At 39.2% G+C, this 15,359-nt stretch overlaps 1 protein-coding gene across 6 annotated transcripts in view; it reads left to right on the top strand.

Moving 5' to 3' along the window:
• Positions 1-15,359, top strand: part of kiaa1109 (KIAA1109) — a 54,690-nt gene that overhangs the window by 19,573 nt on the left and 19,758 nt on the right. For 4 of the 6 annotated variants that reach the window (XM_084391208.1, XM_084391207.1, XM_084391206.1 and 1 more), the window contains exons 28-54: positions 449-1,259; positions 1,975-2,045; positions 2,135-2,308; positions 2,791-2,911; positions 2,992-3,138; positions 3,239-3,360; positions 3,506-3,690; positions 4,022-4,243; positions 4,325-4,536; positions 4,635-4,786; positions 5,635-5,785; positions 5,891-6,043; positions 6,396-6,636; positions 6,723-6,868; positions 6,964-7,189; positions 8,126-8,290; positions 8,452-8,630; positions 8,749-8,924; positions 9,740-10,455; positions 10,963-11,208; positions 11,313-11,406; positions 13,701-13,907; positions 14,020-14,249; positions 14,356-14,585; positions 14,715-14,820; positions 14,966-15,063; positions 15,135-15,320. In XM_084391208.1, coding sequence (XP_084247334.1) covers positions 449-1,259; positions 1,975-2,045; positions 2,135-2,308; positions 2,791-2,911; positions 2,992-3,138; positions 3,239-3,360; positions 3,506-3,690; positions 4,022-4,243; positions 4,325-4,536; positions 4,635-4,786; positions 5,635-5,785; positions 5,891-6,043; positions 6,396-6,636; positions 6,723-6,868; positions 6,964-7,189; positions 8,126-8,290; positions 8,452-8,630; positions 8,749-8,924; positions 9,740-10,455; positions 10,963-11,208; positions 11,313-11,406; positions 13,701-13,907; positions 14,020-14,249; positions 14,356-14,585; positions 14,715-14,820; positions 14,966-15,063; positions 15,135-15,320 — 5,767 coding nt within the window. The remainder of the gene's footprint in view (positions 1-448; positions 1,260-1,974; positions 2,046-2,134; positions 2,309-2,790; positions 2,912-2,991; positions 3,139-3,238; positions 3,361-3,505; positions 3,691-4,021; positions 4,244-4,324; positions 4,537-4,634; positions 4,787-5,634; positions 5,786-5,890; positions 6,044-6,395; positions 6,637-6,722; positions 6,869-6,963; positions 7,190-8,125; positions 8,291-8,451; positions 8,631-8,748; positions 8,925-9,739; positions 10,456-10,962; positions 11,209-11,312; positions 11,407-13,700; positions 13,908-14,019; positions 14,250-14,355; positions 14,586-14,714; positions 14,821-14,965; positions 15,064-15,134; positions 15,321-15,359) is intronic. The other 2 variants (XM_084391210.1, XM_084391209.1) reach the window with 1 other exon arrangement.

The raw sequence follows: 15,359 nt of genomic DNA, 5'->3' as shown, positions 1-15,359 counted from the left end.
CCCTATAAAACAATTCCAGTTCCATAACGTCATAATTTCTCAATTGTGAGTTAATCTTGCAATGGAAACATTGTATTTTCTTTTGATCAATTTAATGTTGCTTTGCAGAACCAAATTATTCAACTTACTCTCCTTTTGAATAGAAGTATACACTGATTTAAGTCTCACAAATTATGCTAACAGCTGATGCCTTGGCGGTAATAACCGATGATTAATTAGTTCATTTCTGATTAATAAGTCTTGTAGACTGACTCACTAAAAATAACCAATTCATAAAAATAGTTTATTTGTTATTTCCTTTCACAACTCCTGCAAATCAGACAGCTAGCGCAAAACTCAATCTTAAAGCGTAAGCTCCAAAAAACTATTTTGCACAAATAAAACAGGTTCTAAATAAAAACAGGTTCTCGATTCCCACTACATTTTTGCTTGTATGTGTATTTTACAGTGTGTATGTTTTCAGGTTAATGAATGTAACCACTGATGGTCCAATCCCTGAGGTTCCACCCTTACGCTCTCCGCTCCGCTCTCCTTTAAAGCGCCAGTCCTCTGTCCAATCAGCTCGCCTTGGGAGCACCAAGAGCCTATCGGCTGCTGTCTTCGCAGAGAAAGCCACGCCTCCTACCGGTGTGCAGTTTAGTAGCGAGGTTTCCCGTAGCGACGAGAACGTTCTAGACTCGCCAAGGCAGAGAAGAAGCTACGGAGCATTTCCTTTCACTCCGTCAGCTGATTCTAGCACATTCCATCAGTACCGCTCTGTTGACTCCTCCATGTCTGTGGCTGACAGTGAAGCGTACTTTAGCGCCAATGAGGAGTTTGAGCCAATCAGTAGCGATGAAGGTCCTGGTACCTATCCAGGGAGGAAACGCAGAAGAAGACAACAGGGTCAGCCCCACACAGAACACAGCCGCACCTCCATATACCACAGTGTGGAAGGACCTCTGTCAATCGCTGAGAGCCGCCCACCTCCGATACCTAGCCATACCTCCCAAGCCTCATTTGTCTCTGCACTTGGATTGGAGGAGGAGGGATCTGTTGAAACCGAGAAGGCGGAGACTGGCCTTCTGACAACACAGCCACATTTAATGGCTTGTTACCAAACTTACCTTGCACATTATCATGTGTCAAACTGGACTGTTAAGCAGCCAACCAATAAGAGAACATCTAAGTCATCACTGCATCGCCCACTTGACCTCGACACGCCTACAAGTGAGGAGAGCTCCGCCTCCTTTGACCAGTTGTCCATCCCGTCTTTTAAGGTAAATATTTTTTCCAAATTTTTCCTTCATTGTAAAATATTATTTATGCAGTGGTGAATTTTATGAAGAAATGTCCAGGTCATATTTCACCACCAATATCGGGAACAAATATTATTTGCATAAATAAAATTAATAATATTTGTATTTCCTGAAAAAATTAGCAACCCTTCCCAAATGAATAGTAATTTATGAATATATTTAACTATACTTTATACCACTTTCGGTTTAATAACACTTTATAAATATAAATGTTTTTAAAAAGAAGCCCTGTCCTTAAATTAATATATACATGATGTATACATTTATTTATTGTCCTGTGTATATCAATTGTAAATTATATAACATTATTAATTTTATTATATAAATTGTAAAGTACTTTTTATATATTAATGTGAAATAATGTTATTGTCATGAATAATAATTATTAATAATATGAAACAATAATAATTTATTAATTTAACCTGAATTCATTTTAAAATTAATTAGTAATTAATATTTATAAATATTTAAATAAAGACATTACAGAATGTTCATATTCTAAATTAACAGTATGTAATATGATAATTACATAATACATTTCATTTTCTTCATGCAAAGAGTAACTTTGGGGTAAAATTACCTGTTTAAGTTCTTTGTAAAAGTCACCCATGTGTAAGCATGTTGTTTGTTCGTTCATTATATGTTGTCAATAATTTAATTTGTGTCCTTTTTATAGATGGTGAAGGCCGGTTTGTCTGCCAGTTCTCTATTGGACAGAGGAGTTCAGCTCATGGGCGATATAAATAGGTAATACTAGACATATCAAATCAACAGTGGTTGTTTCAGTATCATGCAGTATAATTACAAGCATGCAATTTGTGTGCATATATCTGCAGCACACCTTACACACCCCTTGACAAGCAGGCGATGGACAACACTGATGAGGACACAGTGACAGAGGACTGGACCCTTGATCAGCCTCTTGCCCAGACGAGAACCACAGCCATCGTAGAGGTCAAAGGGGCGGTCAATGTGGTCCTGACTCCTTTAGTAGCTGAAGCATTAGACAGGTCAGACATCACAGCAGCTCTCACATTGCCCACCTTGTGCTTAAAAACATGACACCAAAATTATGTTTTTTAGTTCTGTCTGATATTATGATAATATTAAATAACCAAAGAGATAGACTGCATTTTTATGAAAAAAAAAAAAAAAGTCAGTATTATCATGAATAATGTGGCTGAAATACATTTTTGTGTTGTTTTTTGGTTTGTTTCTTGAATGCCTTTGGTTGAAAATGGATGACTAATCATGCACTACACAGTTTTTGTCCAAACAAATGCTCTCTGGAATGAGAATGTCCCTTTTCCCAATACCAACTGCATCTGACTTGCATCCAAATCATGGCTGTGATATGCCTAAAGCCCTTCAGTATGTTTTGCTAACATAGGAAATAACTCACAGGAAAGAAAAATGTTCTCGTCAAGTGATTTAATGGGGTCTTTACTAAATGCCACAGTGTTTGTGAAATCATCTTTGTTGTTCTGTCCAGGTACATTGAGTCCATGGTTCACTTTGCCAGTATTCGCCACCCTGCATCAATCCTGGATGACCTGCATGGGAAAGTGCTTAATGAAGTGTATCAGATCAGTAAATCCACTGTCTCTGAGTCTGTAAGTGATCAATACCAACATAGAGACGTGACAGCACACTCAATCTTTAACGTGATCATGATGAATGTTGCGTTTTCCAGAGCACAGCGAAAGCAGAGCACAAAATATCTAAGACAGAGGGAACCACCCCTGGGTCTCTGAGCACACCGCATGGACAAACCGATCTGTCAATCAAGCCTGACAATGTGAAGATAAAGGGTTTGCAGGCTAATGTCACTGTCCCAAAGGTACCTGTTTGTGTGTGTGTATGAAATGGAGAAAGCTTGTCGTAAAAATGGTAGACTGTGTGCAGACTATAGGTAAATATGTGTGCATGCTTTTTTGCAGGTGAATCTTTGTGTACTCCAGGCATCCGTAGAAGAAGGTTCACCCTCCAATAAGAGTGTCACACATGTCTCTCTCGTGGCCTTGTGTTTTGACCGGATTGCTACTCAGCTGCGCATGAATAGGTAACTGCAAATGTATATATAATATTATATACACGTATGTGTGTGTATGTATGTATGTATGTATGTATATACATACACGTATGTATGTATGCATGCATGTATGTATGAATTTGTACTGCTCTGACTGTTAATGTGTGATGTGTAGGGGTATAGTGGAGGACACAGAAAAGCCCTCTGCTATGATGGAGAAGTACTCGTCTGCATCTAAGATGGCACCTCAGTCCAGCGGTTCTCTCCGCTCTAATGCTGGGATCGAGAAAGGCAAGGAGATCGCCGCCAGACTCAACATACATCGCATACACAGCCAACTCCGCGGCCTGGACTCATCAGGTACACACACACACACTCAAATTTATATCCATATGTATACTATATTATTTATTACACGTCTCTTGAGAATACTCTGTCAGTTGCTGCGTTCTGCAGTCAAATAATTTTGCATGATAACATTTTAAATGACATTGTCTCTCCTATCGCATGGATTTTCCTTTTTATTAGAAGTTATTCTAATTGGTAATAAATAATTTAACAGATTAGTCAATATTATCAATAATAATGTATGACAGAAATACATTTTTGTTTTGTTTTTGTGTGCGTTTTTATTTATTGAATGCCTTTTGGAATTGTAATTAAGTTTGTTCCATATTTATGTTTTTAACAGACCTTGGGGCTTGTGCCATCACTGCCATTCCTTTCAAAAAGTCCAAGGTTCTCTTCAGTTTGGAAGAAACTGATGACTTTGTTTTAGTGGATGAGACTGAGCCCTCCATCTCTACTGAGCACGTCCCAGAACACACCCCTGATCATGCTCGCTCTGGAGCCAGTCCTGAGAAATGGGGTTGGATTATGTTTGAGTGTGGGATTGAGAACCTCACTGTCAAAGGTATTATACAGATGTGAATTTCAGATAGCAATACAACAATGTATTTCAGGAGTAAGAAATGCATGTCTGGATCTTCCTCAGGTGGGCGGCAGTCCGGGGCCGTGCTCTACAGTGCTTTTGGGGTGATGGGTGAGGCCGACAACGGGGTCAGGATTGGAGTCTCGAAGTCAAACGGTTCTAGTGGTTCTCAGACAGGAAGTGGCTACAGCACTGATGTATCTGATGATAACCTGCCCAATGATGGACAGAGCCCTGCCTCTGAACCCAACAACAATTCAGACTCTGATGAACAGGTTTTCATATGTTGTTCACTTATAGTTAATGGCCATTTGAGATCTTTCCTTGGGTCTTTGTTTCTCACATTATTTCTCGCTCATGTTTGTCTGTGCAGGATGAGGGAGTGGAGTCAGATGATCTGAAAAAGGACCTGCCCCTCTTGCCTCCGCCTCCTGACTCCAGCAGTATGAAGCTGACTATAAAGGAGATCTGGTTCAGCTTTGCTGCGCCAACCAACATTCGATCTCAGGCTCCAGCCATGTCCAGGTACACACGTAAAAATAAAGAATATTTTTATATATAAAAAAAAAAAATCTAATTATATAATATACTATATATATATATTATATAATTAGTTCTGATATCCAGATTGTTCTGATATCCAGAAAGCAGAGTGACCGATGGCATATGCTTTCTGGATATCAGAACGTGCCAAAAATATATAATAATATTAATAATAACAATTAATTAAATATTATAAAATATATTAAAATAGAAAAAAAAAAAATTATCCAGAAGCCACTGATTTCAGATATATAAGTAATGAAATGTAATAATCTTAAATAAGATGTACACACAATTTTAATTGTTTTTACACTTGTTTACTTTACAATGATCAAACATACACACGCAGAATATTGGAAAAAAGAAAACATGCACAATTCATTAACGAGGCTGACTCTTTTTGTAAAACGAACAATTGTGCAGGGGTATTTGCCAATTTAATCTCAAAAGGGTGGATTATATTGACATATTAGTAGTTGTTTTGAGAGAGAATGCATATTGAATATACATGTATACAGTGAGGGAAATGGCTAAGATTTACTGGGGGCCCTAGTTGGGGACATATTTTATATAGATGCAGAAAATCCCACTATATTTAATTTATGTATGTAATTTGCATAGGGCTTGGGGGCTATTATGCCGATAAAAGATGGAAATTCTCTCCATTTTGAACTGGAACTCCGTCCTCCCTTAAAATTCACTCCCTGGACTCCCCCCCCCCATTTTCAGCCCTAAGTGTATATTTGGCTGCAGAGTCTTTGATTTGGTTCAAAGGAAATCATGGATATTTGTATGGCTAATGAGCTCTGTGTTGTTGAATGTGTCTGCAGGCAGCTGAATCTCTTGAGTACTGCGACCCCTGCGGTCGGTGCGTGGTTGGTTCCCATTGACCAGCTGAAATCCTCACTGCAGAAACTGGACATGGAAGCCACACTACGTGTGTGCGCGGTCATGGGCTGCATTATGACTGAGGCCCTGGAGGTCAGACTTGTTAATACTTACACTGTTAGAAACCCATGGACTTTAGGGTTTGGACTTAACCGACCTAATTTTACGTGCATGTTTATGTGTGCTTCAATCCAACAGAAAAAGAGTATTCACATTCCATTTCGCAGCAAGTATAACCGTGTTACAAAGCGAGCCCGATATCTTCACGAGAACCCGTCCTGCTTACTGTGCAATATTCTACATCGCTACCTGCAGCAGGCCGATTACAGCATTATAGAAGAGGCCACCATGGTAAGTCTTTATGCTTGCAGAGCACCTATTTGCATATTAATTAAATGTTCTTAAACTACCGCATTGTTGAATTCTTGATTCTGATTGGTTGATGCTCATTCCAAGGCTTCCAGGTTCATTGACTGCTGTAAAGTCTGAAATTACTTCACCCCATGTTCTTCCAGATTGTATTAGCAGTGGTGTCCTGGCTTGTTTTTGAGCTAGATAACATGAAAAATGCATTGCAATAAATTAAAGTGGTAACTGCAGCTTAAGCAGAATAATAATTTATTTTACTGATATTATTTTGAACTGTCTGTTGTTAATTATTCCTTGCTAATCGTTTATTACGTATGCATCTTTATCTTTTTAGAATGATGGACTGCCTGCTCTGGTCACCCTGAGGAAAGGTATGGTGGCACTTGCGCGTCAGTGGATGAAATTCATAGTTGTCACTCAGGGCTTTAAGGCGGTTGGTTTGCCACGTCCCAATCAGCTTCCTAAGCCCAAAGAGCCAGACCCCATCGAGCCTGATCAGATACAGGCGCCGGATAGTGGTGCTGCCCTACAGAGTGACACCAGCGCTGATGGAGCCGAGTTTGAGTTTGATGCGGGTAATTATATTAAATCTGAAATCTTATAGAGCTTTTTTTGAACATTATGCTTTATCTATATTTTGTGTTATTTATGTGCATTTTAGGCACTGTAAGTGAACATACAATGCTGTTAGAGGGAGTATGTAGTCGTCCTGCTCCTACCGGTAACTCTGCCCCTGTGACTGGAGTCGAGATCATGAGAAAACTGTCCAAATCTCACGCACACAATGAGTCTGCACTCAGGATCAAGGTTTGTGTGGATCTGTTTTGTTGACACTGTGTATAAGTTTATGATAGATCTGGAAACGAAATGCCTTTTTTTTTCTTTTTTTTTTTCTTTTTTAGGGTTCCCACCCTTACCAGTCGCTGAGCTACACGAGTGGAGATACAGCAGCTGATTCTCCCGCTCATGTCAGTCGGGCAGGGCTGCAGTCCAATCACAGCCCTAGGAAAGAATCGTTGCTAAGCTACTTGACAGGAAGCATCCACAGTCTGCACAACCTGCTAGAAGCAACGCCCCTTCGAGCAAACGAACAAACCGCAGCCAAGAGCAGCTCCCTGACACGTACAAGTACATGATTTTCTTCATTCAGAGTTTATTGCTTTTTGCAATCTAATATTAGACGGGTTAAAATGTGAACTAGGAAGACGAATGCATTTTCTTGATATATGGTGTTTCCTGTGAGAGCGTATTTCTATAACCTAATTGTGTTTGATTTTTTTTTTCTTCTTCTTTTTTAGTATTATTTTTCTACCCAGAGAGTGTCTGCATGTCAAATACCATAAAAGTACAGAGAAACCAAACTGGGTTGAAGACTAAAATAAAAATAAAATACAAACAAAAATTCAACCGGTTTAATTGTTAAAAGAGAATTTAGGCTTAACACTATTTAATGTACATTATGAAAAATGGGTATTAATTTTGAGATTTTCTAAAGATTACAATTAACAGTGTTATTGTAATAAATTAAAATTATTAAAAATAAATTATTAGTGTTATTAAAGAATAACTTTTGAGTGTTAGATGACGGTAATCCAGATGTTAAAATAGGGAAAATAAGCACGCAGAATTAAATTTCCAGTATCTGATACCAGTTAATGATAGAGAAAATCTGTCACTCAGTAATAGGTACTCTTTTGAATTAACTGTTATTTTTGTATTTTTTATTAAATTTTTTTAATAACTTTTTGTGCATTTTTTTTTTTTTTTTTTTTTTTTTTAAATCAAAACATTTTCTTTCTTTTTTTTTTTTTGTCGTTTTTTTAGGGATGCACATATACACACATTGAATCGTGTGTATATATAGAATATATATGCATATATTCTGTATGAGTTTTAGGGAATGTGCATCCCTAAAAAATTACTTCTACTGACTTGTATATGACAAAGACTTGAGCAGTGTGCTAACAACCCCTCAGAACACCTTATTAAACACGTCACTGTGCCGTGGAAACCACCTACTATTCAAAATCTAGTTAACGCTAAATGTCTCTTGTTTTTGGGTAGGCAACTTTGTGGGTGCAGACGTGTTAACGGAACACCCTCTTCTTTCGGAGCCGTTTTCCGTCAGCTTCTACAACTGGATGTCAAACGCTGTTGGCAACCGAACAGGCGGCAATGTCCAGGACTCTCCCCTCAACCGCTCTCAACACAACAGCCTGCAGACCGGAGGTGAGCGATTAGTGTACTGAAAGAAGTATACGAGGATGAAGTCTGTTGACTGTATGTGTGACCATGCATCTATATCTGTCCATGATGCTGTGATTAGTGACTCAGTGACTTATTGGAGTATGTTCATTTTGCACTGAATGTCTTTAACTCTTTACATACAGGAGTGCTCCCCACCATTCCTTCTGCATCAGATTTTAACACTGTACTGTCCAGCGATCAGAATACACTGGACACACACTCTCAGCACACACACTCCCAGCACAGCACAAGTCAGGAGGACCTGCTTGAACAAGATGAGACGAATCTGTGCCCTGCAGCTGTACAGCTAGCTGATGCACAGGTGTGTGCACCAGGAATACTTATTAATTTGTTATTGTTTATTTATGACCATGCACATGTTATTGCCTCTCTCATTCTGTTTGTGTGTGTGTGTGTCTCTCTTGGGATTATCCATATAGGTTGTTTTCAAGCCTTTGTTGAGTCACATTGGTATCCAACCCCAGGATGCTCCTCCACTCAGTTACAAGATGTATTTTGGGGAGCACCTATCCTTCAGCGGCACTCTTGAGTGTTTGAGAGCTGACATTGTCGACTCTGACACCAGCAAAGAAAGGAAGAACAAACGAGCACACAGGTAACACGGATGTCCCATGCCAGCTTTTATCTTTCTAGAGATATCCTAGAAAGAGTAATCCCCCCCTTTCAGAGTTTCATTTGGGTAACTTTATCGTTTTTTTTATTTATTAAATTAATACAAATAATTAAATTAATATTCAAATATTACAAAAACTGAAAATGTATATCTTTATCAACACATTGTCAAAATGAATAACCAGTTAATAAGCGCACAAAACAAAAAAGTTCATTTTGAGTTGACCATGACAGTAACTATGACTAACTTGTTTACTACAAACAAATGATCTGAAGCCATTTATTTCACATGTAGAGTAGTGAGGGAGCTTTGTGGAGTTCTGACCATATGCAAAGTTTTGGATCTGATTTGAACTTTCGGCGTGTTGGAATATTTGATCTTTTGCGGGTAGAATGAATGCGACCGCCTGACCGGATGTGATGTGTTCTAATTGAAACTATGAGCGCAGAGCAATAATTACCAATATTTTTGCACTAAAATGTCATTGTCTAAACACTATTTCTGTAAAATATGTGGTTATGAATAGCTATGTGAAATAATTATTTTAAAATTATTACATAAATATTTATATTGATTAGACATTGTTTTTCTCTTAAACGTATTGGCGGCCATTTATTTTATCCTAATTGATCCTATATTTATCATTATTCATTAATTTTACCATGGTGAAGTGGAAGTTGGTCTCTTTTTCCCTTGCCGTCCCACAATTAACAATTGTCTACTTTAACTACTGAGTACTCAAGCAGTCATAATGTTGCATATCTCTCATTTTAGTATGGTATGTTTTTGTGTTTCAGGCAGGGCATGGTAAATCTCCCCCCTCTTGATTTCAAGCCTGCCCTGATGATTGAGACTTTCAGTTTGAATGCAGTCGTGCTAGAGAAGTGCATGTCAACCCCTCCCTCTGCCAGTGCGCTGTCTTTCCACGAGCTGAGCCGGAGACCCCAGGCTAGCGTGCACTGCCATTTTACCCTCGCTTGTCAGGCGATTCGCCAGCATGTGGATATGGCCCTGGTCCGCCTCATTCACCAGTTCAGCACAATGATTGATGACATAAAAGCCACACAGACTGACATCAAACTCAACCGCTACACCGCAGGCTCCTCTTCCCCCACGCCCACCAAGGCACGGCCTTATCGAGAATTCCGCTCATCTGATTTCAGCCGTAGTTCTCGTGGGAGCCTGAACGGAGCTGCTCGACTGGGCACTCAGAAGAACAAACGCACCGTGGTCGGGCCAGGCCTGGACACACTGACCAGGAATCGTGAGCCTCGTGGAAGGGGGACGCTGGGACGTTCAGAGCGAAGAACGTCAAAAGTATCGCGGAAAGGTTCACGTGATGTGGCGGATCACATGACCATTCAGATGGATGATTCGGACTCCATCACAGTGTCAGAACAGAGCGAGCCGTCGGCCGAATGCTGGCAGAACATGTACAAACTTCTTAATTTCTACTCGCTCATATCAGACCCCACAGGCATCCTGGAGAAGAACCAAGACAATGCCCTCTCAGGTAGGACTTCCTGCTCTGTTGATTTCAATTGCTTTTATTTTCTTAAAGAAAAAACATGAAATAATATATTTTTGGCTATTATTTTCAAGAAAATCTGTGATGTATTATTTAATATGAGTAAATATTAATTCATTAAATTATGATTTTAATTTTACTATATTCTCAAATATGATTCTTATAAAATTTTCTGTTCTGTGATACAGTAATGAGTATCATCCTTGGTGAATACAATAAATGTATATTAAAAGACACTACAGCAGATTATTGCACCATGATGTATAAATACTTTACAGTTTAAATATGTCATTATTTGATTATACATTATGGTAAAAAGATTTTGTGGTAATGATATTTAGAGAGAGGAAACACTGTCTCATACATTGCCGTAAAAATAATGTCATGTTAGCATCTTACGTTGCATCTGACTGGTACAAACATATCTGCCAGCATAATAATCTTTGCTTTTGCCCAAATTTGCCTTTTCAACTGTTTATTTTTGCTATTCAGAGGGTGGGAGGAGCCCTGCGGATCCTCCATGTCGATTGGTGTTTGAATCGGAGGGCGAGACGCCGCCCAGTCGGATGGGTCGTCGGCGGAGTTTGGTAAGCTCCGAGCCCCAGCATGTGACGCTGATCGTGTTTGGCGTTGGCATGGTGAACCGCACACATCTGGAAGCAGACATTGGAGGACTAACCATGGAGGCAGAGCTTAAGAAAATACATGGCAGTTTTACTTTAAAGGAGAAAATGAAGGGTAATGCAAACAGCATTCACACACTTTAAAATATTAAAATATCTTATTCACCAACTAAAACCTTGCAGATGAAATATCCTGTAATTCCTGTTCTCTTGCTGTAGACATTCTCCATCAGAAGATGACTGAGACCTGTGCCTCGGCCCATATCGGATGTGTGAACATTGTGCTTCTGGAAGGAATCTCACCAGATATACAGTCAGTAGTTCCCTTAACACCAGGCTTTAAGACCTATTGAATGCTCTATCAATTATCATTGTCCACCTTGAAGTGTAATTTTTCGGTTACACTTTATTTTGATGGTCCACTTTAGACATTTTTCTAACTACAAGTAACTTTACAACTACATTTCAATTACCAGTCATTAAAATATTGTTTGACTGTCTGCTTAATATCTGCTAACACTTTATTTTGATAACAGTCTACTAATACCCTAATGAGAGTTAGTTGATATGTAGTTGCAGAGTTACTCATATTTAGTAGAAGGTGAAAATTGGACCATCGAAATAATTGTAAAAAGAAAAATTAGTTAAACTTTATTTCTAATTCCAGTTTCACATGCAATACACTTTAAGCTGTTGGCAGGTTGACTTTCCTAAAGAATGTAAACGTATCTCTGTGGAGCCTTAATATTTGTTCTGTTTATTTGATCGGTCTGACAAATCAACTTACGGACTAAATACTAAATTGTACATAATTCAGGACCTCATATACTTTCGCTGAATGAGGGAACAAAGTTACTACGGTTAAAAAGTTTGAGGTCGGTAAGATATGGATATATTTTATGAATGAAAAATCTCTAATGCTCACCAAGGCTGCATTTAGCATTTGAAAATGTGATTTATCCCTATGATGGCAAAGCTGAATTTTTTGTTTGTTTTGATTCATTTATTGTCATGCATCAAGCATTAATTTGAAATAGAAATGGATGCTTGCTATATACTGTAAACTATTAATGTATTTTATTAGTTCCAAACCTTGAATAATAGTGTATTTAGAGACTAGATTGTCATAGAGAGTTGACCATGTTTTTAGCAACCACATGACAGCAAACTAAAAACAATCAAAAACTAAAGAATTTCAAAACTGCACCCTGGGAACGACCCACAACACCTTAGCTTCAGGAAATGGAAAAAACATTTCCAGTTTCAGCCATGCAGCTTTTGTACTGCAACGTCTGAATCTGGATTTTAAATGCAATTTACTCCTAGCATATTCTCTCCTATTGTCATATTTTAAAATAGTTTGAAGTCATTCTTGGATCTGTTTTTGTTCTGATGGTCTCTCTTTCAAATGTATTTCTAAGAGTACAGATTTATCACAGCATATGTGACAGTTTTGAAATGTTTTCTGTGGATAACTTCCCCTCTTCTATCTTCCTCCTCTCTACTCTCCTCTGTTCTCTCTATCTGTCTTTTTTTTTTTTTTTTCTGCCTCTCTCGCTGGCAGACTAGAGGATTTTCCAACCTCACCTACCAGCACAACCAAGCAGGAGTTCCTGTATGTCTAAGTTTCCTCAGTAACCTTGTCCTTTTCTCCATTACCATTCATAACATCTCCATAATATTTGGATATCACAGTCCTTCCATATGTCAATCATATGACACATGGTGTTCACTCTTACTATCATAACATTTCATACCCTTTCTAACTATAAAGGCTTCTTCAGACAGTGGTCAGTGAAATCTTAACATCCTCATAACACTATTTTTCAAATCATATTTATTAATGCTGTCAGTGGGTTATATGAATGGTTTTCTACTACCTAGTGTCACTGAGAAAGGCTTTTTACTATCGGCATGAAGTCTGGACCACTTCACAGGTTATTCTGACCAAGATCTGCCCACTTAATGCGCTCATAATCCCATAATAGAACTTCACTTGACTGGAAATTTTTTACCCTGTTCTTCCAAATGTAATAATACAGAGTATTTCACAAACTCAGAACTCAGAACAGAAAACCGATTATAAAGTTTTGCTCGTGGATATTGAGTTCATGTGCTGCTACGTGCCTCATACAAAAGTCTTTTAATATCTTTTAATACTTGATGCTTCAAACCTGGGAAAAGCTGTCAAATCCAGTGATTAGTTCCTCCTCAAATGCGCTCATTGCAGCAGCCCGGTGGATGTAATTGCATATGTGTCAGGCAATCTGATTGGAGCTTGTCATTTTGACAAGTGTTTGCCAATTTTGTGATTTTTCTGTGCAGTATGAATAAGGTGGACAGTCCATGGTCAAGCTATCAGGAGCTGAAACTCTCCCGTTCCTCTTTTCTATTAATCCATCTAGATCTTTCTCTCGTTGCAGTTCCCATATCCACAAGGCCTCGTTTCCAGCCACATGAACATTTCACTTGTACATTTTGCCAAAGTCTGTCTATACATTTCACAGACATTGTTTTATGTGACTGCTCGGTGTAACATGCAGGCTGTGATTTCAAAGTGAGCATTTGGAGTAAGTTTCCTTTTGTTTGTGTGTATTTGTATATTAGGACTGTGGTGAAGTGTAACATCGCAAAGTCCCAGGCTTTATATAGTGCGCAGCGTGGGCTGAAGACCAATAATGCTGCAGTATTTAAAGTGGGTGCTATCTTCATCAACATCCCGCAACATCCTGCAACGCTGCACAGCATGATGGTCCGCAGCTCCCATCAGCTCTCAAAACAGATTTCAGACCTCATCCGTCAGCCCTCCAACATGTGAGGCACACCTCTGGCACTTTCTTTTCACAACTCCTGTTGTCGCCGATATTAAATGTGGCTTTTGTTTGTCGCCGATATTAAATTTAAATCGGTTTCCTGTTTTCATCAGCCCTCCTCCCAACCGAGAAGAGACGCCAACTCCGCAGCCCTCTGAAGTGAGTGTCAATCAAACTCCAGTGGAGGCCAGTGAGTTTCCTCAGCTGCCCGAGGGACTGGAGAAGAAGCCAATCGTGTTGAAATTCAGCGCTATGCTTGATGGGATCACTATTGGCGCCGCCCTATTGCCCTCTCTTAAAGCAGAATACAAGATGGGTCGCATGAAAAGCCATGGCATGACTGGTACCCACAATTCCACAAGCGAATTGCTAATTTATTCCATAATGCACTGGAAAACACCGATGCAACAATTAAAAATGATTAACGTTTTGCTGTCTCCCTCTCACAGGTGCTCAGACGCGTTTTACTTTCGAACTGCCCAATCATAAGCTGTGTTTCCAGTCAAAGGTTTCCCCTGTGGACGTGTCGGCCATGCCCCCCACTGCCAGCCTAAATCTGCCTCCCGTCACCATGTCAGGACAGTACATTATACAGGAGCACGAGGGCCACAGCGACACAGCCTGGGCCCCAGAATACAGCAACTATCTGCAGGGAAATTACTTGCGCTGTGTAGCTGAGGTGTGTCGTTGACCTTTCAATGAGAAATTGTTCTAAATGCTGTGCTTGATTATCAGTTTGTTCCAGCATTACAGATGGATGCATATGGTTGAAATAGAGCATTTTTGAATTTTTTTTCTTCATTTTTAGATTGGATCTTTCGAACACAACTTGACCACAGATTTGCTCAACCACCTAGTCTTCTTACAAAAGGTCTTCATGAAGGAGGTCAATGAGGTCATCCAGAAAGTGTCAGGTATGTGTGTTGAAGAACAAGTAGCATAAATGGAGAACTTTTTCCATCTATTTAATTTGAATTTATTTTAGTTTTTGTTATGCAATTTTTGTTGTTGTTGATTCTTTTACTTGACCAGCTGTATGAAATGCGTGTGTTTCTGTAGGAGGGGAACAACCAATACCACTGTGGAATGAACACGATGTGTCAACAGATGGCGACAAACCTAAAATCCTGCTTTACTCTCTAAATCTGACGTTTAAGGTTTGGACTTCTTTAAATGATGTATTTATATGGTGAATTCTGCAGACGTTTTGAATGTTTCTCTTTTGTAGGGGATTCAAATGACGGCCACCACTCCTTCAATGAGGGCGGTGCGCTTTGAAACGGGCTGGATTGAACTTGAACTGTCCAATCGGGTTCAGTGCAAGACTACTCCCACAGGAAGTAACTACCTGAAGCTTTTTGGGAAATGTCAAGTGGATCTCAACTTGGCTTTGGGGCAAATCGTCAAACATCAGGTAGCCACTGTTACAGAAATTAGCGTTTCTTCATGCTCT

Source organism: Rutilus rutilus (genome assembly GCF_951802725.1).
Source record: "Rutilus rutilus genome assembly, chromosome: 20".
Taxonomy (NCBI): domain Eukaryota; kingdom Metazoa; phylum Chordata; class Actinopteri; order Cypriniformes; family Leuciscidae; genus Rutilus; species Rutilus rutilus.
Note: the sequence above shows the minus strand (reverse complement) of the source record. Positions and strands in the feature narration are given on the sequence as shown.